The sequence below is a fragment of the Paralichthys olivaceus genome, chromosome 9 (assembly GCF_024713975.1).
Source record: "Paralichthys olivaceus isolate ysfri-2021 chromosome 9, ASM2471397v2, whole genome shotgun sequence".
NCBI classification, from domain to species: Eukaryota; Metazoa; Chordata; class Actinopteri; order Pleuronectiformes; family Paralichthyidae; genus Paralichthys; species Paralichthys olivaceus.
In genome coordinates, this window is record NC_091101.1 from 11094589 (window position 1) to 11117260 (window position 22672).

The window sequence follows — 22672 nt, forward strand, 5'->3', positions numbered from 1 at the left end:
CATACCATGCACTGCAGTACAGATGGCAGAGGGGTGGAAGGTCAGCTGAGATAGGAACAAAGCATCCCTGTTTGCTCAGGAAAATAAGCACTTCTGTGGAAACCATCAGATGTATAAACCAGAAAACACAGCTTCAGGGATAAATTGGCAGCTTTTTTTTTTTTTTTTTTTTTAAAGGTGTTACATATATATATTTATGGGTCTGCATAAATTAGCTTTTATATAAAAAATTGTGTGAAAAGTGAGCAACAGCACAAGTGTTGTTTTCTTTAGGGTCTGGATATCTGAATAGTTATGAGCTGTGTCTGACTCACAAGGCCCTTCCACCTTGGCATTTAAAACATTATATAAACTGGGGCTTAATATAACTGCACAGCTCAGGAGAGGTTGAGTGACTTGCTGAAGTGGGATGAGGAGAGATTCTTAGCACACACGTTATCACTCTGGAGGAGGACGGCAGCGCTGACCGCCGTCAGCTGGACTGCTGCTTATCTGATGAAGTGACAGTTGTTAAATACTAGTGAATTATTTATGAATACAAATGCAAAAAGTTCAAAATGAAACCACTAACTTGATATTTAATAGACTCTGAGGCTATATAGTAGGTGTATGAATAATGGAGTACTAGCGCCATCCAGTGGTGATGGAGAAAAAAGGGCCGGGCACACTAGTGAAGTGAGTCATGGTAGGAGCAGTCCACCACCAAATGCCAGTCCAAGCCTCCAAAACTGCATTGGAGTATAAATTTTTATTTTTTTCAATTTTCAGATGCAAGTATATGAAACAGGTTTGAGGATAAATATTTACAATAAAGGCTGCATAACACACAAAAAGCAGGAAATGCAAACATTCGACAAAAACTTAAAAAGAAAGTAGGGAGCGCTAGCAGTTGATCTGAGGGAACACTCGAGAGGAGCGATGAATGATTTTAAACAGAAGGAAAAAAAAAAAACAAGAGGAAACTCCACACGAGACAAACGTTAAACCAGGAGTCGTTAATCTTAAACTGAGACTTTAAACCAAGGGTAATGTTGCAATAGTCGGCGTGAGCAATGCTGGTGCAGTGCTTGTTGAAGACATTTGCCTCACTTGAGTGTGAGGTGACATCACCATTTTCAAGAGGACACTTGCCCAATTAGTGTGAATCACCTAAACCGTATTGTACATCCAGAAGCCTCGCTTGTGACACCCTTTTCCAAAGTGTTTGCTTCACACATCACCAGTTCAGTAATATATACAAACTCCCATAACACCCAATCTATCAGCCTCAATAGTGAAATGTGTAATGTTTCTTGTAACTGCCAGGTGTGGTATGAACTGTTACAATGAGCCCTGAGGAAATGTATAGATTATTTAAAATGCTTCATCTGTTCTGACTCCATCTCAAATAAAAGGCAAACCTATGTAGGAGAGGCGTTTTCTAAGTATATATCAAACAACAGCCACAAAGATCAGAGGCCCCCCCCCCCCCCCAAAACCCACCCACGACGAGTAAAGCTGAATCACAAGCCTACAGTCACTGCAAGTCAGACCATACGGCTACTGTCACACACTTTACATCTCCAAGTCACATGGCGTGCAAGCTCAGGGAACACGATGCGAGGCAGAGTGAGGCGATGGCGCGGTCGAACCATTAGCTCTGAAAGTTACACAGGAGAGTTGATTACACGCGTTGCTCCTCAGTTTAATTTACTATTTTACATGAGCTGTTGCTGGCGGTTGCAATGAAAAATAGAAACGAAGCACATTTCACAGTAGTATATATTTTTTGTTTCCTTTTTGTCATCGTTTGTTAAATACATACACAGAACAAGACACATGGCTTCTATAATGAGGGAGATCTTGCTGGTGCAGTCAGTCACAAAAAGAAAAAAAAGCTGTTCCTCCATTGATAAGTTAGTTAATCGTTCTACTGATCAAATGGATACATCAGCCGACAGTGACTTTCAAGCAACGTGAGGCCTTTATTACATTATGGAGGAGTAATTGGTCGACAATCAAGACTTTGATTTCAGACAGACCTCCACAGTTCCCCCTCGCCACCAAATAATAAACCTACTAAACACTTTGTTACTCTGTTGTTCTCATGTGTAACAGAAGTTTATTTCCATCCTGAAGTCAAAAACTGCTTATCTATGCCTTTGCCCCACACACACCCATCCATAGTCATTTCACTGCTTCCATTAGAAAAAAAGAAAAAGAAAAAAGAAGCAGTCATCCAACTCAAGCAAACAAACACTATAAAGTATTACATATTTAAAAAGATAAGCCAATAACTCTGCAGGCATTTGCAAATGAGTTTCAATGAATGATCCTTTTTCAGAGGTGCTTCTTTGTGAGGATGCTCTCATGACTGAAAGACTCCTCACTCTACGACAGGTTGTAGTTCTCGCTGGAATCTGTGTACTACGCAAACTTGAGAGGGTCCGAGGTGGATAAAGGGGCGGCCAAGGCTGTCCAGTGAAGCACTGGGGTAAAACCTTAATGCTTACAATAACAGGCCCGAGAGGCCAGGGACAGAGGAAAGTTGCCAGAGCAAAAAATGGTCCTGGAAATGTGAGGAGCTCCAGGGAACTTCATCCTTACTCGTGAGTAGACTGAGCGGTATCAAAAGTAGATCTGCTTGGCATGTGACGGATTCTGCTCCATGGGGCAGTACGGGCATTTCAACCTGAGGAGATTAGATATGGAATGTTAGAATCTTATGCACTTTATATCACCAATATCAAGTAAGGTTTTTTTTCTGTTCTAGATTCTACTGCCAAATTATCAAAACATTAAAGAAAGGCACAAACATTTGGGATTCTGACACTTAACGCTGGTCTCAATGAAGAAAGTGATTATCCTCCAATTTTATAACTTGGTTGATTTAACTTGATTTGTGAAGATGTGTTTATATGTTAAAGTCTCTTGAATGTGGTGTCTTTATTTGTTATTTTAAATAGTTTATACCACTTGACCTGTCACCTAATATCGCCCAGGTCCATGTATGTCTTGTTCTTCCTTTGATTCTGGTTAGTCACCCTAATGTCGGCCAGTGTGCCATGCATCGCATAGGTGCATTTTTTTTATCATTGCCATGCATGAGCCACACTAACAATGGGTTTTGACTTTTTCCACATCAAGAATGCCTTAGTTTATTTCGTTTTTTTGCACAAAGCTGCATTTCAAACTTACTTTCCAGCGTTTGTCAGTTTGTTAAGGGCATCTCTGGAGATGACGTGGCCACAGATGAGCTTCATAGGAGGGTTGCTCTCTGAGGTCTGCTGCCGAAGGATTGGACAGGCGAAAACAGAGTGGTACCAGCATTTCTTCCCGAGGTCAATTTCAATCTAAATGAACAGACAGGGGGTGAATTTAGCGAATGCTGGAAAAAATAAAGGAACAGTAAGATCTTTGAGGTTATTCAGAAGAGACTCACAGGCAGCTCATCTTTGTGTGTCCAGACTCCGCTGCACTGTCTCTGCTCTATCACCTGCTTGATGTTCATCAGCACTGGCAAGGCCATACAGCCTGATGCAAAACTGCATAGAAATAGTAAGCAAACAGGATTAAATAATGCTTCACAGTGACCATGCAGTAGCATTGTTAACGACAAAAATCTACTAATTAACTGTTTCAACTTTAGTCTCGACTTTGGTTTAAAAGTAAAGATATTACAGGAGACCCGAGATGAGGTCTTGTGTGTTTTCATACCTAACACTAAGTGGAGACTCTACAGAGAGGCCCAGTAAAGCGCAGGCATCTCTGGTGAAGATGTTGCAGATCTCTGCCCACTGATTTGTCTCCAGCAGACTGCGGTATGGCGAGTTATCGATGCCATGACGCAGATACACCAGACTGCCCATCAGGATCTGGATATCTGAAGGGGCACACAAGTGTAGGGGTTGACAATAAGGAAAATAATTAATATTTCATTATAAGGTAGGTAAACAGGTAGGTAAACAGTACAACACAACTAAAGTCAACCATCTTGTGTGTTTGTGTCAGAAATGTCACAGTGATTATGCCTCTATATGGTTCCTACCTCTCTGGTGCTGAGAGGCAAAGGGCTGAAAGTGCCTGGCGTACTGCAGGGCCTCCATTTGGTTGCTGATTCCTCCACTGAGCAGACTGATGAAGTACAAGCGGTGCAACTTGAACTCTAAACTGCTGTTTAGGTCCAGGAGGCGCTGCCGATTCGTCACAGCCCACCTTGGAGGACACAAACATGAAGTAAAGTCAATTTTAAGAGGCAATGCGTTGGTTAAGCTGATCATTCTAAAGTTGATTATTTATCAACATCACCATCATTGGTTTAAATGTAATATATCTGATCCGTATCAATCATCTCTATAGATATTCCTCAAATGTATTATCATTACATTTTAAAAGGTTTTAAACCTGTAGAGTAAACTACTAATTTTTTGATCAGACAAGAGAAGTATCATAGAATTATAAAACAAGTTTTTTTAATCATATTATTTTATTCATGTTTGACTTTTCTGAGGCAATAAATTTAGATTCAAGACACCTATACAGACTCATCTCTATATCTGCACTGTGAGAAATCAGTTACATTTCTTTACAATGCTGATCAAAAATGTATAAAGACATACTCTAGTGCCGGCCGGAGGTCCTGCATCCTCAGGGCTTCCAGGATCCTGTTCAGCTCCAGGAAAGGCTGCTTCATACTCATGTCTATAACTACACCAGACTCCTGGAAAATGACACACACATTTCAACAAGGAGTTACACCAATATTTATTTTGACAAAAACAATGTAAACTTTTAATTTAACTTACAACTTTCAGAAGGAGGTTATCACACAGTCTTGCAGGTAACAAAAGTTTCACCGTTATTTACCTGACACAGGTCCTCTGCTACACTGAGCATTCCTTGTCTGTACAGGTGCTCCACAATGGTCTCACTCAGGTATTTCTGTCTCTCTGGGGTGTCCCACACTGTCTCTGCCACCACAGCACTGATTTCTGCATCAAAATTCTGTAACGATGCATTTCAGAGATGATTCTTTGTGTATCGGACGTGTTCGATTATTGAGTTAATATTGAAGTTGTTGCCTGTCCTTACTCTGTCAATGGCTTTGCCCACTTTCGACACACTGCCATGGATGTCCTTATGTCGGGAGGCAAGCATCTGAACTGTTTCTTTGATATTCTTACAACACTGGGCCATAGTCTGAGACAAGACCGACAAGTCTGCATCTTGTACTCCTAAGAGAGAAAAGGGAAAAGATTTCACTGTCTACAACATGTGTCTGTTTTGTTATGATGAACAAAGAAATGAAAACTACTATAAAAATAAGATTTAAGGCACTCAACTTACAAATATTTATCTTAAGTGTCAGTCACTTTATGTGTGTAAGATTTTTCTTACCAAAAGCAACTAGCTGTCCTCGGATCTCACACACACTGCGCAGGAGCTCGTCTAACCTTTCCTCAGACTGGTGGCCGTACATAACGAAGCGATGGAGCACTTTCTCCAGCTCCCGCTCCACACATGCACACTGTTCCATGATTCAGGCTGGAACACTCACATACACACACACACAACACTGACACCTAGATTTAAGAGAAAAACAGTTTGAGGAATTAGCAGCATAACTGTACTGATGCAGGACTTTTATCCTATATGCATTTTCATTGCAGACATTAATCAGCCAGTCCACACAATTTTAAGTTGATGTCTTCCAATTACTTGTTAAACATTAAACAAGAGAACGAAAAGTAAACAATATTCATGTTTGTGCAGCTGAAACTAGACAATATGAAAATTTTGAAAATAAAAACTTGTTCTTAATCAATTAAGAATTTTACCGAATTAAATAAAAAATAATCCTTTTTGATAGTGATTCATGAAACGTTTTTTAAGAATAATGATAATGATATGTGATCAGCAGGACATTTTACAAACAAAAAAAAATCCTTGTCAGTGGAAAAGAATTAGACCGTTACATAGTATAACATGTGATGAATCTCTGGCATTCCCCAACAACAACGTCCTCTCTTGATGTTATTGTTTTCATTCTTTACAGTTTATGTAGTTTGCTGCAACATAAAATAAACACATACAAATTCGTCCTGTGGACCTGATTAAAGGATTAGGGATCCCATTCTGTTTTACTCAGGGTTAAAACCCATGTTTAAATAGGCTGATGCTGTGTTGACAGCCCCATGACTGTCACACTGCTGCTGTCAGAAGCCCAGAGGTACAGTGATGCGTTTAAAGACCTTTGATAGTCGTTATTTTCAGTGGAGATGAGGACGAAACGAACTTATCCTTTCCTGCCCTGATTAAAAGTTTGGCCTGCTGTGGCTCCACTAACAACCAACAAGGCCTTGACATGACAACCAGGCACACAGTGTACTCTGCGGCCTGGTGTTTACTAACGTGAGCCGCCGCTAGCGTCTCAAAGTTGAATGAAATCGCGAGGCAAAGAATGACAAATGGACCTGGGATTTAGTTCACTGTTATTATTACTTTCTTACTGGGTTCAAAGTATGAATCATTTCGGGCTCAGCTTTGCTGTAAACTCACCGTCTGTGAGCTCAACACAGAAAATGTCCACCTACGGCAACAACATACACGCAAGCCGCACTGTTTCACTGACCAAACCCCACGTTAGGTGTTTTAATTACTGGCTACAACTGATAAACTTGAAGTAGCAGTAGTATGTTTTTATTCGACGCGGACATTTGGAATATTGAGCAACAGCAGAGCTAACATAAACAAACGCTACCACAGCCTCTAGCCACAAAAGCTCGACATTGCTAGCGGCTAGTTAGCTAGTTGACGTTAGCAGCTGCTCACTGACACGGTCCAAATTGTTTCAGGAGAGAATGACAACCCGCTCATTTCGTATCATCCCAACACTTCGAACACCCAGAGCCGTTTCACTCGTTTTAAGATGTGGTTAAATCAACAACACTCACCTGTCGTGCTGATTAGTTAGCAAACATTAGCGTTAGCCACTTGCCTGTAATGGCAACACTTCACCAGCAGTTGTAATGCGGAACTTCCGGTGTCGCAGTCAGCCTCAGCTGGACATTTCAAAATAAAAGTTGTCTTTCCTCCGGGACATCCAAGGCTAGCAGCTATCAACCATAGACTGTGCTAAAGAGCTATCAACACGATGTTTCTCCTACACGATGAAGTTTTGAAGCTGTGTCACAATCCATCCCCTGAATGTTGGCACAGGATACTGAAGCATCAGTGTGTAAACACCCTTTTCATATTGTATTTGGGTAAAATGGAGGTATTTGTTTAATATGAAGGATCAAGTTTTGGGTTTAGCAAATGCAATGGGTCTCATTTTTGAACCAATCTCATTTAAAGTTTAAATCAACAAAATGACTTGTAATTACTCCAGTAAACTATGTTGTGACCATAATAACAGAATTTATTCTTGAACACCAAAATTAGAATATATCTTATATTCTAGATAGTTTTGCTTGTCTAGAACTTGCTTATGCAGAACATCACAACCTAAAAAAGCAACTAGGTCAGTTAAATGCAATGTGATCTTATGGTTATATTCTTTGTGTTTGTCATGAATACTAGCACTTAAATAACTCCTAGTGAGACTGGACCCTTGTTGAGCGTCAACCCCCCAGACAGAGCCTCTGCAGGAAAAAGCAGCTGTGATGAATTTCTAAAAAGTAAGTCATGTTTATTTATCTTCACACACACAAGGCAGTGTCACAGAACATAAGCCTCCCCTCCAAAACCTTGATATAAACGTTTTACACTAACAGGTGCCCATGCATGGCTTGTTAGTGTGTGTTGTTTTGTTAAGGGTGTGAGAGGGTGAGGCCTTTAGACTTGGGGCAGGCTGGTGTGACTAATCTATCAGTAATGTAGACTAAAGCTCCCCATTGCTGAGGTGCTCATCATTCTTTCCCTGTGAGTCCGCCTCCAGTCTGCCGTGCTGCCATGACCGCAGAGGTTCAAATTTATCAGTACCTCTGTACACTTTAGTTTGCACTCTCTCATAACTCTCGTACCCATATTATGTATGTACTGTATGCATTAATCCTCTGTTACCATTTGAAACTTTATTGTGCTCAGAGGCCATTGTTTTACAGTTTGACTCCATAGTGATACCAATGTGTATTTACAAATCACAATGAAATAGTGTATTTTAGTTTACTGTACAAGCTCTAAAACATTGTATGATCCATCTTCTCTGTTCAGACTTCAGAGGGATGATGATCCACGCTTGTCATGCCATTCCAGCCTCCAGTGAGATCTGAAATTACTTACGAGGCATTTTTGAAAGTGGATCTGGAGTCTATAAACACCAATTGATTTATTGAGAATGAATGGTGAAAAGAACTATGTAGCTGTTGTAAATGTCTGCAAGTTGAAAGCTGTTGCAATAACCAAGGTCAGAGACTCATGTCTTGTTTTGGAAAGCTACACTGACAATGTATGCACTCGTGACAATGTAAGACTCTTCAGAGAGAAGATTCGGGCCAAATTACAAATGCATGATGACATACATACCATAGCTTGTTCCCATACTACAGATGTAATATACCCACAGTGACAACTTTATGCAACATTCATTCCAGGCTGCATTCAAAGATTTTCCATCGGCTTGGCCTGAATGACTTCATGAGTGAGGATGAATGGTAATCTTATGAGGTGTTAGGTTAGGGACAGAGGCCTACCTCACTACCCTCAAACATGCCCAGACAGACTCAGTGGGGCTCAGTACTGTTATTCTAAAACGTACAATAAATAATGTGATACCATTTGTTGACACAGTTTTGATTTCATGTGTTGTTGTGTGACAGCTTGAAGGTCCAGTGTGTAAGATTTAGGTGAAAGGGAACTATTGGCAGAAATTTAATGTAGAATAATCCTCATGATGTTTTCACTAGTTTGTTTCATCTGAATTGTATGAATTGTAGTTTTCTTTACCCAAGAAAAGGCCCTTTATATTTAAATATTTATTTACATCAAGGGGACCCTCCCTACGGAGGCCGCCATGTTTTTTACATTAGTCCAGACTGGACAAACTAAACACCTTTTGAGTTTTTATGATAATTAAAGGCTACCACAGGTTCTTTCTCATGTTTGGAAGGAGAGGGTGAGGTGAGGGGTGTTCAGCTGCGACATGCAACTTCAACACTAGATATCACTAAATTCTACACAATGTACCTTTAATTATTAAAATTTTAATTATATTTTGATTTGTTTTCTTGAAAAAGAAGATATCCAGACATTGACAGGAAAAACGTGATAGAAAATATATGAGTGCCATAACATAGTTATGCAAGTGTTGCTACCTTAGGAGTTCTGCATGTGAGCTGTGTAAGTTGGGTGGTCTGTGTTAACCTTTGACCTGTTGTACCCCATCTACACCATCGCAATCACACCCTCACTCAAACACACATGCATACATGTGTACATTAACTATAGCGTTGATGCTTAAAATAAGCTCTTAGTAGTGGTCGAGTGGACAATGTGTGGCTGCACTTTGAGTTTGGTATTTCCCCTTTCTTTCCCCACCACCGTGCCCTGTTAAAGCTATGGCTATCATGGCCCTGATAATATGGGACTATATATAGAGGAGCCCTGTGACTGAGCCACTCTAAGTGTCAAATTCCAGGCGCACTCATCCGTCCTGGCTGGATCAGCACCTGCTGCTAACTATAAACCTACCCACCCCCTGCGCCGCACCCCAGGCCAGCTCCCATTAGAAAGCCACTGCCCAACCAAACTCCCGTGTGAAGAAGAAAAAAGATCCAGGTTAGAGTCAGTGAGTGCTTACCCCGAGGCCAGCTCAGAAGGGAGGGGCAGAAATAGAGATGGGAACATTGGAGGATGTAACTTGTCTGAGCGAGATGCCCGTGTGTGCTTTTTCTATTCAAGTCTGATACATGGCAGCGTGGCACTGCCAGACTGAGCGGAGCTGCTCAGTCCTGGATTCTGCGTATGCACTGAGGTCTCGTATGCTTGGAGCCTGCTGGTGATTTCGAGAGGCAGCTCACTGGATGACGGACAGACATTGCAACACAGAGCAACTCAATGCCCTTGGGAAAGACTCATCATTAGCCAAAGGTACAGTACCAGTCATTCTGTCTCTATCTACTTGTGCATTGAGCAGCCCTACCTTCTCTTGTCAGTCTCTCACCAAGGCAACACGGAGAGCTTAGATAAAGGGTATGTATAGCATGTGGCAGAGCAAATAATGTAAAATTAATTTATCTCCTTTAAGTCCTTGTAATTTAAATTTGAAATAAGATGAATTTATTATACAGTTCTTATATTTATCATAATATCTTGATGATTAATCTTATGAACCTAAACACATGTGGCAAAACATTAAATTTCTGGTATGTATCTTAAGTGTTTGCCAACTTTAAGTGAACATTTGTATATTCTCTTGTGTTGATTTCAGTTTGCTTGCTGCTGCTTTTTAAGGCATCATGACAGAGTGAGTTATATTTATGTTCTGAACCCCTTTTGGAGGTTGAAGATATTCTTTTACTGTTGGCAACAAAACAGAAACACTTGTCTCCACCGTTGCCTGTCAAATGTTGCTCTTGGTTTAATTGAATGAGATACACAACCTCCAGGTGACAATATCTTCTTTCCAGTCCAGGAACAGAACCCAGAGCAGACTCAGAGAGTGGACTGGACTGGCCACAGTGAGAATTTGGAGCTTGTGGACTAGCGATGGACAGCTGGACTCTTCAAGGAGACAGCTACTCCTTTCTGCGCAGTGCGCCCCGCACCTTTTCCCTGTGTCATCGTGACGGCACCCCCAACCACGTAGAAATCTTTGACATCATCAACGTCCCCACTCAGCGCAGCGCCATCTCTGAGACCACTTGCCTGTGTGACATTTTTGGAGACGATTGTGAGTTGCCCTCGCTCTCAAGCAGTCCTGCTGTAGGGGTCTTTGTCCCTTCTAAGAGGGAGGCAGACGGGACAGCTGCTGCATCACCTCTGGCGGATGATCTGAATGACTCAGGCTCTTATCACACTGCACAGGGTTCCAGTGAAGGAGAGGAGGGATTTGAAGATTCACGAGAAAGGCTTTACAGCCCCCCATTGCAGAGCCCGTCTTCAGAGAGGTGGCAGTCCGAGGGCGAAGGACTGAGTTCAGATCACCCAGACATCTCTGAGGACAGTAGCCCAAATTTAGAACGAAAAAGCAAATCACCAGTCCCTCAGCTTAGTAGAGCTAGCCCACCACCTGAAGCCCTCAACACTGGTGAGAGGACGTCCTCTCCTGGGGATAATAGTTCCTACACCATTACTCCAGAAGGGAGAGCGTCACCCTCTTCTTCTGCAGACAAGATAAGACATTCACCATCATCGCCTAGTCCAAGACAAAATCAGTTAGAGGCTGAACCAGAGAGACTCACTCCGGTTTTGAAAGACAAACACAACAGCCCTGCACATCAATTCTTAAATCCAAGTCCGTGCTCTGAGCTGAGGACCTGTGTCAGCTCATCCTCCACTGACTCAGTGAACACCCAGTCTTCACCTGACTTCAGAGTGGCACAAAACTCACCTCATCAACGGAACCAACAAAGCAGTCCCTTGCCTGAGCCCACATCCATAGATTTTTCTCTGGATTTTACAGAGTCAGCCTTTGAATCTAAAGGCAATCTTTCATCTCCCATACCTTCATCCAGCAGTACAGAGTCCCGTTCAAGAGAAACTTCGGTCACCCCTGAGCTGAAGAATAGGCCGTACTCCCCGGATACTCAAGCATCATCACCTTTTCTTGAGCTAAGGAGGGTTTCCCTGCCTGATCTTTTCAGCAGAGGCTACACACCTGATATAGAAGAGCTTCCCCGCTCTCCTGGGCTGATTTCCAATCCTTCATCTGTAGGAAGAGACACCACAGATACCCCTGAGAGCCAAAACACAGGGTTATCAGTTGAAGGAGGAAGCACTGTTTCTACACCTGCTCCACGATACACACCTCCCTCACCTGTCATTTCAGTAGCAACATCTCCTGAGCTGGTGGAGACCAGTGTCTCACCTGAATTTAGACACACAGCACCCTCACCTGGCTTGCTCAGTGCGGCCTCTCCAGTTACGGCAGGGACGAGAACTCCCTCTCCTGGCCCCTCACCAAAAATAAGATACACTTCAACACCTACTGAGAACAGGAGCCAGGTTTCCTCGCCTGTGGTAAGTTATACTTTATCTCCATCACCTGCAGCTAGGAGCTACTGCTCTCCTGTAGAACACAGACATACCGCTCCTTCACCTGAAATCAGGATTACGGCATCCTCACCTGAGCTTCTCACTTACTCTGCCTCATCAAGAAGCCTCAATTCATCCCCTCACATCACAGGGATTTCTTACAGCATTGTTCAGCCTGAGGAGAGGGACACTCCCCCATTTCCTGAGCTCTCTCGTCTCTCCACCCCTGAGCCTCACAGGACACCTGAGGCAAGGAGCCGTACTCAAAGCAGAGGCAGTGTACAGAGCAGCACAGCAGAGTCCACTGGCACGCCACGACACTCGCCTCATACATCAGGCTCCACAAGCTCTGTCCTGCAAACACCTTCACCTCAGCCACAGCATCAGACTCCCAAACCTGAGCCAGGACACCAGACCCCTCCGTCTCAAAAGCATCAAAGTGCCTCACCTCAGCATCTCCCAAGTAAAGACCTGTCACTTGTTTCCCCAACTCCTGAGCAGAAATCACCAGCAACCCTCTCTGCAGAGTACTGCTCTCATTATACACAGCCTACTCCTCCTCTGAGAATCACACCTGAGTTCAAGGAGTCCTCTTCAGGTCTTCCCCTCTTCCCCACACTTTCGGCAAAAGACGTGTCACCCTCATTTGAATTAGAGAAAGGAGACGCATCAGTTCTTCCTGAAATCAAAAGCAGTTCACCAGTGGTCATAGTTAGTTCACCTGTATTAACTTCACCTTTCTTAGCAGAGGAAAAGATAGAGAGTTTGTTTGCACAACAAAGCACAGAGAGAGAAGCACAGACAAAGGAAGTAAACATTCAAGATAACTTGAGTTTAGCCTCCTCTGAGGAAAAGCAAGTCTTTGGCTATAACGTTTTTCCAAAAGAAAACCATTATAATAACCCACCCACTGATATCAAGTCTCATTCCCCTAATGTTCTAGTCTCTAAGGACAGGAGCCCAACCATTTCACCTGTCTGCAGGGCTACATCCATCTCCCCTGTGCAGAGACTAGAAAAAACACATCCTTTGTTCACTTCTTGTTCTCCAAATTCTGAGAAGAGCAGTTTCTTAAAATCATCTTGTACACCTGAGCTCCCAAGAAGACATCTGTCAACCAAAGTTAGACGTGAAAACAGAGAGAGGTTCACCGAGAACATGGCCCACCGTGTGCACAGAAGACGGACGCCCTCTCCACCACTCACCAGGTTTACACCTGTCCACATCATAGCCCCTGAGAAACCATACCGACAGTGGCAGAACAGAAGCCACAGCCCCTCTCAGGTTGTAGCATCTTCACCAATTGGTAATTTGAATACAGTGGTGACAAACAGGGAAAGCCCCAATGTAGCCCCTGTTGACAATAATAGCCAGGCCTACTGTGGCAGACTAGGAGGGCAATTGGAGATGGATAGGGAAATGCAGATGCAGGAGGAGAGAGTAGTAGTTAGGGAGAGGAAAGGGGATAGGGAGATGAAGAGAGAGAGAAAGAGGGAGGAGCATGTCCCTGAAAAAGGGGAGGGGTGGCAGGGGGACGCTAGTTACAGAGTGGAACAGGTTGAGCTGTCATTCAATGCCAGGAATAGAAAAGGGCCTGCGAGTCGCAGTGCAGCTCCCACAAGCAGAGAGACCCGTCAGGGACTGCCAACAGTGCATTCCTGTTCAGAGAGCTTACTTGCCACCAGACAGCTACAGCAACAACAGAGTCTCCTGAGACTTGCCTCACAACAGGACCCCAGAGGTGGTGGTCCAGGCAGACGGCTTCAACCTCCTACACACCAGAACAAAAACAGTGCTCTAGGACGCACGGCTGCAAGCAGGCCCTGCAGGAGTTCCAGTTCCAGCATGGGAAGTGAGTTGGATGAGGCAGATGATGAGGTGAAATGGTTTACAGACTTGGCTTTCCACAGCCTGTCAAGTCCCGAGGTAGATTACCTTGACATGTACAACTCCAGCCACCGTTCATCTACCAACATTTCTCAACCATCTACCCAGGAGAGCCCCGCTGGGGTCAATCCCACCTGTCAGGCCTATGCTGACTTCAGGGGTTCTGCTCCAAAACTGGATAATGATGAACTCTCCCTCCAGCAATCATCTGCGTACTACTCAGATGGACTAGATCCATCAAGGCGCTATGAGATGGGCAGCTTTGAGTGCGTAGATGTGGCCCTGGAAAGAGATGACACCAGGAAGGTGAGAAGAGGAGTTCCAAAGAGACAAATCCAGCTGAAGAGAAAGAATAATGCTGAGGGGAAACAGGATGAGAGTAGTGAAAATAGTAGTCCTGGAATACCAGTCATGGTGGAGAGCCCGTCTCTAGAGAGTCACGTAAGAGAGACACTCCTGAGACAACACAGTACACCAGCAGTAACACAAGATTGCTACCGCTCTGAGTGTAGTCCTGAGCCCAATCAAAAAAATGAGAGAAAATTCAAACTCCAGAAATCTGCCTCCCTGGATGAAACATGCTCTAAAACCAAGATGGCCACCTGTCTCATTAAGAGTGTGTTGTCCAAGAAGATGCAATGTGTTGACAAAGAACCTGATGACCAGACAGAAGATGTGAGCCCTGCTTTTGATGAGAACAGCCCACCAATAGAGAGCACAAGACTGAAAGTATCCCCAAATCCTGACAGGAATAATCTTAGTTCCACGCCTCTGTCAGATTATGGTCTCTCACCTGAGTGTTTTCCTTTGAGAGGAGAACCAAGCACAAAGGACGAATCCAAATCACCAAAAAGCTTTGGAATGAGAACCAGTAACAGGCCAAGTTCATCCAGTAGCAGCAGAAGTGTAAATGTCTCTCAGACTGACAGTGAAGATGCTGATTCTCAGAGCAGGAATGCAACTGCCTTAAGATCTGAAATGAGATCAGAATTGAAAGTGCCATTTGATAGTAAACAGTCCAGAACTGGAGTACGGCGAGCAGATGACTTTAAAATCTGGGACGAAAAGGAGGGTGGTGACTCAGCAAATACCGCTTCCGGGAACACAGGAGCTGCTTCTGCTACTGGAGCCAGCAACGGGCAGGCCAGGATGACAAACAGAGACCAGGAATGTGAAAACACAGAGGACCATAAACAACTGCAGGAGGGGGAAGAGGGTGCCTGCACTTCAAAACCACAAGAGATTTCACTCAGAGCTGTGGAGAAAAAGAAAGCCTCTCTAAATGTTTGCCTTACACCTGAGGCAGAAAACAAACCTGAGGCTCCTTCACTGGATATAACTGAAAGGGTAGAGACTAGTGTGGATGTGAAAACAGAACAAGATGAAGGAAATGCCAATAATAAAATGAAGGCTCCAATACACAAAGTTCGAGACGTGAGGCAGCTTGTAAAAAATACTTATAATCTGTCTTTCAAGGCACCTTGTGCTTTGTTGCCATCAGATGTGAATGATGAAAAAATTGAAACTTTTAATGAGGAAAGGAGGGAAGAAGTAAAAGAGAAGAGTGGGAAAGAGGTCATACAAGGGAAGAAGCAGGGAGTAAGCCAAGACATGAGGATGGAAGAAAGGATGGGGGAAAGGGAAGAGGAGTACAGGGTGGAGAGGGAAGAGGAAAAGAAAGAGGAGGTAAAAGATTTAAAGCTGCCAATGTTTCCTCCACCTATTCAAAGCAAAGCAAAGCCTCTGCATCGTCCTCAGCCAATGCAAATAGAATACAAGGCTGTTTGCTGGAAAGAAGACAAAAGTAAAATGTCACGCAGCAAGAAAGAAAACCCAGGTGACAAACCTCAGGCTTCTCCAGAAATTGTCACTGAGGTGAGCAGTGAATCACAACAAGAGAAAAACACATCAGGAGACACAACAAATGGCAAACCATGTCAACATGATCTAAAAAAGTCAGCAGAGACACAAGAGGCTGTGACAGAAATGCACAAAATGCCAGACAAAGAGGTTGAACCTGTTGTTTTGACCTCTGACAGAAAACCTCCCATGCTAGGAAGCCTTCCCAAACTGCCCAGTAAGGAAAGAGAGGTGTCCACTGCTGTGGTGTTGATAAGGGATGGATCCAAAACATCTGCATCTCCAGTGCAGGAAGAGATTCCCACCCCAATCCAGGTCCCTGCTCCTTCACTTTCACCTGGGCCCACCCCCCCTGGCAGCAGTGGACACTCAGTCTCCATGTTACTGAAGGAGAAAGGCTATCAAGCTGATATTGGAGCAGTGGTGGGGGGCAATGTTCAGAATGCAGCTGGAGGGAAAGGGCCGCCCCGTAAGCATGTGAACTGCTTGGAGATCCCCCTTGTGACCACTGTGTCTTCAGACTGTGGGAGAGGCGAGTCTCATAGAGAGAGGACGTTCTCCTCATCCTCCACCACGTCTGGCCCCTCATCAGTGTCTGAAAACACAGACATGCTTACAAAGACCACAGAAGCTGAGGTAGTTAACATTAAACCTCCAATCAAAGACGTAGGAAAACAAAAAAGCACTCCTCCACCACTGAGGAATATGCAGGAGCAAACACCACCTCTCACCAAACAGAAGGATGTAGGAGATTTTGAAGCAGTGAAAAGACTAGATCCGACCTTCCCCCCAAGGTCCCCGGCAATAAGGAGATTCAGACCACAGTCAATTGAGGTTAAGTCACTGTCTAAAGAAACACAGAAACAAGAGATGCCAGCAAACACCACGGTAAACAATAGACCTCAAACCATTGAAGTTAAATCCATAGCTAAAAATTCTCAAAAGCCAATTGTGCCTCCAAAACCAAGTTGCAAATTTAAACCTGCTGATGTAGGAGCATTGCCAAATGAAGCACAGAGACCATCAGCAACAACATCAACTGTGAAACCACAAGGTGAGGAGAGGGCTCAAACCATTGTCGTGTCCTCACCGACTATATATAGAAAGATCTCCAATGAGTCCACAGCAACATCAAACTATACAAGAAAACTGGCTGTGTCTACAGTGTCCAGCCTCAAACCTCCGCCAAACAAAACAACAGCAACCACCATCTCCAATCTCTCAAACCAGTCGATAGCACCACCAGAGACAGAAGCATGTAATGACAGAGGACAACAACAACAACCTTCTGCCTCGCCTCAAAGCTCCAGATACATACAAAGACCTGCAACCTTAGCTCCAACATCAACCACTAGTCCTGATTTAACCTCAGTTCCAGGTCCCCTTTCTGTACCAATGCCAAGCCAAGTCCCTGTACCTACCTCAGATGGAGCCAACCAGCCAAGCCAACCAGCTGTTGCGAATCCAGAAAGCCAAACAGTTCATCCTAGAATGGCATGCACTCGTGAACAAACTATGCAACCCGCTGCTGTTCACCCTACACAAGTACCAGGATACACACGGCAATCGTACCGCAGATCACTGTCTGGTGAGCGTCCCAACAGAGCGGATGACCTACGTTTTTATGCCTCAGATGATCCTCCAAGCTACGATGAAAGAGAAAGCTTCAGTCCCCTCATGCTTCCTGATCTGAGCCTCAGGAGGTCAAATCGCTATCAGCCCTCCTCCCATCATCCTCCCTGCTCCTGCACAGCCGGCTGCCCTTCCCACCCTGGTCTCACAGCTCCTCACCATCACCGCAGCCCTCACAACCTCACACCCCCTGCCCCTCCACACTCTCCAGGCCAGGTGCTGCCTTACCAGGGCACTCAGCCCCCTCTTCGCCCCCACCAGTGCAGACCTGACCCTCTGCCAATAAGCTACCAGCCAGTTTCCCCCAAATCAAGTCCTCTTGGTCCCAGCCAGCCATCTGCCCTGTACCAGCCTCTCCACCAGCCTCCTCCCTGCCCTCCACACTCCTCACTCATGCAGGCCTGCACTGCTGACCGGCCACTGCAACCACCCCAGCATATTGACCACAGACGAGTCCCTATTCACAGGTCCCCCCAGCAGCAACCATCAGGGATGACTGGGGCTCCTTACAGCGATCCTGGCCACAGCCACTCACCTGGCCTTCCTCCTATGGATCCCCAGTACTTGTGTGGCCCTCAAAGCCTGGGGCCGTCCTATGGCTCTGAATATGGGGGGGACAGTTCTAGTTTGTACTCAGAGAGCAGCTATGGACAGGCACCCCGCAGAGTGCTCCTTGATCCTGACACTGGAAAGTACTTTTATATTGAGGTGCCTGTGCAACCCCTGAGGAAAATGTTGTTTGACCCAGAGACTGGCCAGTATGTAGAGGTGCTCATCCCACAGCAAGCAATGTCCCATTCAGGCCTGTATCCTCCATCGGCAGCCCCTTACCCATCTCTCCACAACCCCAACATGTACGCCCCTGCACCCCAGTACATGCCCTATGCAGCTCCTCCAGCCCACACCCACACTCAGCCTCAGCCACCTCGCTATCCCGAGGCCTCTGCTGAAGCAACAATGCATCCAAGTGGGCCTGGGGTCAGCTACAGGAACCGCTCTGGTCAGGGGTCCAAGTCAGATTCCCAGAACCATCCACCATTGGACCAGAGCTACCTGGAGAGTATGTATTACGTCCCGACAGGGATGAATGCAAGCCCCAATCCCACCCCACCAGACTATTACCACAAACATCCCCCCAACCTTCCCCCAACAGGGGGGAAAAGGTCCTGAAATAGAGGATAGAGTCCGCCTTCCTGGAGCCTGTTGGGTTTTAAATACACAGTATATAAAGGGGGTGTCTAATGTTAGCCTGCACTGTTATTTGAGTTTTCACATTGCAACTGAAGACTGCGATTCTTTGGTTGTTGTTTATTTGCTGCTGCTTGTTCTGTGCTCGGCTGCTTAAATCAAAAGAAATGGTTTTGACAATGAGACTAAGTGTTAGCAAGTAAGTGATTACAACCTATCCTCAAAATGATCTATAAAGATTTGTAATCATTTTTGATACAGGGTAAGAACACCACACTGTTACTTCACCAGTAATGCACAACTGCAATAAATCAATAGGTTTACTAATTAACTGATGCCTGTACTTTCATAAAAAATATCTCCAAAAAACTTGAAAAAACTGTTTTAAAAGAAGAACCTCATATTTATTTTATTATTGTTTTTCTCTAATATTGAATGAGTGAGTTTGTGCAAATGATGTCTGCAACAACAACAATGCTAATAAAATGTGTCACTATATGCATGGCTCCTGTTTCTTGGTTAATATGAAACTTTACCTCTGTGACTCCGTGTGTTAAAATACTTATTTGTAAAGTCAGCAGCTTCAACTGAGATTGCATTTCAAGTTTAAACACCAAAAATATGTGTATTATTTTAAGGGAACTATTGCAATGCATCATACATGTATATAGACAGTGTTTCGATATACTAGATTTACAAAAAGGAGCAATGTGCGTTTGAGTAAACCAGAATTATTAATCATGAGTTATTGCTAGATATTAAAACTGTGTTGCAGCTTTGAAACCAGCAGCATCAGGCAGCATCTCTTATTTCTTGATCTATCTGCCTCTAGATGGCGCGTTACCTCCAAACAATGTGCCGCAGCTATGAGTGAAATGATTATTGTAAAAATCATCATTCATAACGCGGGGGCTCAATATGTAGCTGGATTCACTAAATCAAATGACATGAAAGTTACTGAAAATAAATAATTTTATTCCCATGACAGAGAGCACTGATATTCATATTATTTATTTTTTAATTGTATTGAAGTTAGCACATTTTACATTGAATAACACAAAGGGGATTCTCGTCACATTTCATGTCAGTCTGAAGAAAACGTGATTATGACAAATAATTTTTACAAACATTTTTTTTTAAATAACAGGAGCACATACATACACAGATTTTTACAAGGGAGATGATGACATCAACACATGATGCAAATGCAGATGGTCTAAATATGCAGTAATGAGTTCGATGCAGCGCATTGTACACCCATGACCACTAGAGGGTACCACAGACCACTACAACAGTCCACATCCTGAGGGTATCGAGCCTTTTCGTGACAAGTCCCAGTAAAAAACAGAATGATGATTTCTTAATCAGAACCTGACCCTGTAAATAGAAACCAGAGCCTTATTCTTTTAAGCCAGAGGAACAAAACTGGCCTCCCACTCTCTTTGATGTGGATAGCAGTAAAAATAATGAGAGGTCTGACCAGGAGCTGCGAGGGCTTTTTAGTGTGTATGTGCGTGGTTGTGCGTCTGTGTGAGTGTGTACTGAACAGACACTGTTTCATCTGTAAGAGGAGCTCATAGACTTACAGGGAAACAACAGTGTGTTCATTCACATCTGGTGGGTTTATCACACTACAGCACCTGCAGAGTGTGTCCTCTCTCTGTGTAGTTCACTTTCACCGCTAGAAAACTATACTACCAGTGCGTTCTGAAACAAACTCCTACATCCTTTATCAGTAATGTCTACTTAGCCCTTTGTTAGCTATTTCTGGTCTGCCTTGAGCTCCACTTTCCTACAGTGCTGCTGTGTCCAACATGATTGCTTTTCTATTGCTTCTTGCCAGAAGACGTATTCTTTTTGCCTGGAAATCTCCGACTCCACCCTTGCACTCTACCTGGCCCAGTGACAACAGGATTTTCCTTCAGCCGCAGAAGTTTAACCTTTCAGGATCAGTAGAGTCTTTTTACAAAATGTGGCAACAATTTCTAACATGTTTTAAAAGCCTGTCAGTCATCCCTCCTGATTAGAACTTTTAGAACCTACACTGCTTTAAGTGTAAGAAGTTAGAGAGGGTCTCTCGCCAGAAGGTCAGTGGTTCGACCCCTGGCTCCTCCATTCATCTATCAATCAATCCATCAATCAATTAATCCATCAATCCAATCCAATTCTTTTTTTTGTGGGTCAGCTGACTGTTTATTTTTTATGTAATTAAACCACTCAGGATACCCCTTGTACGCCAAAAGTGACGCCGGGATGTCCCACTCTTCACTCTTGAAAAAAACAGGCCTGATCACTACAATGTGTGTTACTAAGAAACAATGACATGTAACAACCAAACACTAGTGATATCATTCAGCTTCAAAGATAATCTCATGTTCAGAATGACCCAACGTTCATGTTCGCTCAAAATAAACTTGGACCAAAACTATCTTTATTACTTCCTACTTTGAAAATGGCCTCTGGAATGCAAATCTTAGGTATTTAAGTTTATTGCCATGATCCTGTATTGTCACAACCTGGATAACGATTTGAGACGCACCTTAGGAAAACACAATAATCTCTATAAACTTCCTGCTACGCCTACTGAAATCACACACAGACAAACAGACACAAGCTTACACACACGCTTACACACACCTTGGGCCTGTTCCAAGAGGGTTATCTAACTCTTATTAATATATCCCAACTTTTATGCTCAACTCTGATGTAAAAAAGACCTTTTCTGTGCTGTGTTATATAAAATTTAGCAAAACTGCTTCACGGAAAAGATCCCACTCTTATGTGGGTTTATTGTTCAGTGTGCCAAAGGTCGCTCAAAATTGAAAACTGTCAGATTCGTAGTAAGAGAGTCAAACTTTAACAGCCTCTGTTTGCATGGACAGCACTTTTGATCCCTGGGACAGCAGAAACAGGATTCCTGTAATTCACCTGTGCTTCAGTGTTTTTGCTCGAAATTATATCAACATATCAAATTTAACGATGTAGCTTCTACTGAACTTAGTTTAGTTTATTTGGAAAATTTAAGATTAAGTAAAATAAATTATTAGAAACAAAACACAGATAAGCGGCAACATTAGAAATAGAAAAAGCAAAATACATAACCTATATACCCAGTAACAAATGAACATAGATTCATATTTCATCTTCTGTCTGAAAAGGATTAGGAAGAAGCAACATGCTTCTGCTCTATCTACACTAAATCATCTTACAAAAGTAAATAGCAAATATCCCCCTGGTGTCCATCTGTCCACTACACAGCTGTAGTCTTCTTCTCTTCTTGCTCGTGTCAACGTGGTTCCATTCCTCCTCTTGTTTTCTGTACCTCTCTTCTATCGAGAATTTGCCTTGTTGGATTTCTTCCCTTTCTTCCCATTCCGCAAAATCACCTCACAGATTGATATGTATATACTTTTGAGACTGTTTTTTTGTATTTCTAATTAAATTTCCCTTTACAAGTTATAACCCCCCTCCCAAAAACATTTTTGCATGTTACCAGGAAATAGATTATTTATTGCATACATTTTTTGCAGTTTCAATGTAATGCACATGTAAACAACATGTTCCATACACATCCTCCCCATCTTGTGTGACTGTGCTGACTTCCATTCATATAAACACACTCATACGAAATAGATACATGACATCATTAGGAGGGCTCTGGGGTCTTTCCAGTACTTCTGTTATTGTTATGGTTCTGTGCCATTTTGTGACACTACACAAACACACACACACACACACACACACACACACACACGCACGCACAGTGTGGGACTCCCATCATCCCTGCCGCACCCAGGGGTGAGTGGGCGAGTTTGACTCCTGCAGCTTAATTTGATGTGGACCCACTGGAGGGCTGATTGGTCAGTGGAAAAGCTTTGTCTTGCTAGTATCAGGAATGTGGAGAAGAGTGGGTGGCATGGGCGAGGCTGCT

The 22672-nt window shown here is 43.6% G+C and overlaps 2 protein-coding genes across 8 annotated transcripts; one reads left to right on the forward strand and one right to left on the reverse strand.

The window, feature by feature from the left end:
- Positions 1–729: 729 nt before the first annotated feature.
- Positions 730–7069, reverse strand: rmnd5b (required for meiotic nuclear division 5 homolog B). 3 transcript variants are annotated; one of them, XM_020084969.2, is made up of 10 exons: positions 6933–7069; positions 5377–5561; positions 5071–5213; positions 4846–4983; positions 4599–4699; positions 4028–4194; positions 3697–3862; positions 3422–3524; positions 3178–3332; positions 730–2671 (listed from the first exon to the last, which is right to left on the reverse strand). In XM_020084969.2, the coding sequence occupies exons 2-10, from the start codon at positions 5513–5515 to the stop codon at positions 2608–2610; spliced, it is 1176 nt and encodes a 391-aa protein (XP_019940528.1). In that variant the 5' UTR covers positions 5516–5561; positions 6933–7069; the 3' UTR covers positions 730–2607. The 3 variants fall into 3 exon arrangements, with proteins under 3 accessions (XP_019940528.1, XP_069387463.1, XP_069387464.1); XM_069531362.1 differs by having other exon boundaries at positions 6977–7063; XM_069531363.1 differs by having other exon boundaries at positions 6538–6939.
- Positions 7070–9190: 2121 nt separating this feature from the next.
- si:ch73-43g23.1 (serine/arginine repetitive matrix protein 2) lies at positions 9191–19239 on the forward strand. 5 transcript variants are annotated; one of them, XM_069531357.1, is made up of 3 exons: positions 9191–10170; positions 10409–10444; positions 10608–19239. In XM_069531357.1, the coding sequence occupies exon 3, from the start codon at positions 10687–10689 to the stop codon at positions 18721–18723; it is 8037 nt and encodes a 2678-aa protein (XP_069387458.1). In that variant the 5' UTR covers positions 9191–10170; positions 10409–10444; positions 10608–10686; the 3' UTR covers positions 18724–19239. The 5 variants fall into 5 exon arrangements, with proteins under 5 accessions (XP_069387458.1, XP_019939619.2, XP_019939610.2 ...); XM_020084060.2 differs by having other exon boundaries at positions 9191–10068; XM_020084051.2 differs by lacking the exon at positions 10409–10444 and having other exon boundaries at positions 9191–10068.
- Positions 19240–22672: the final 3433 nt, after the last annotated feature.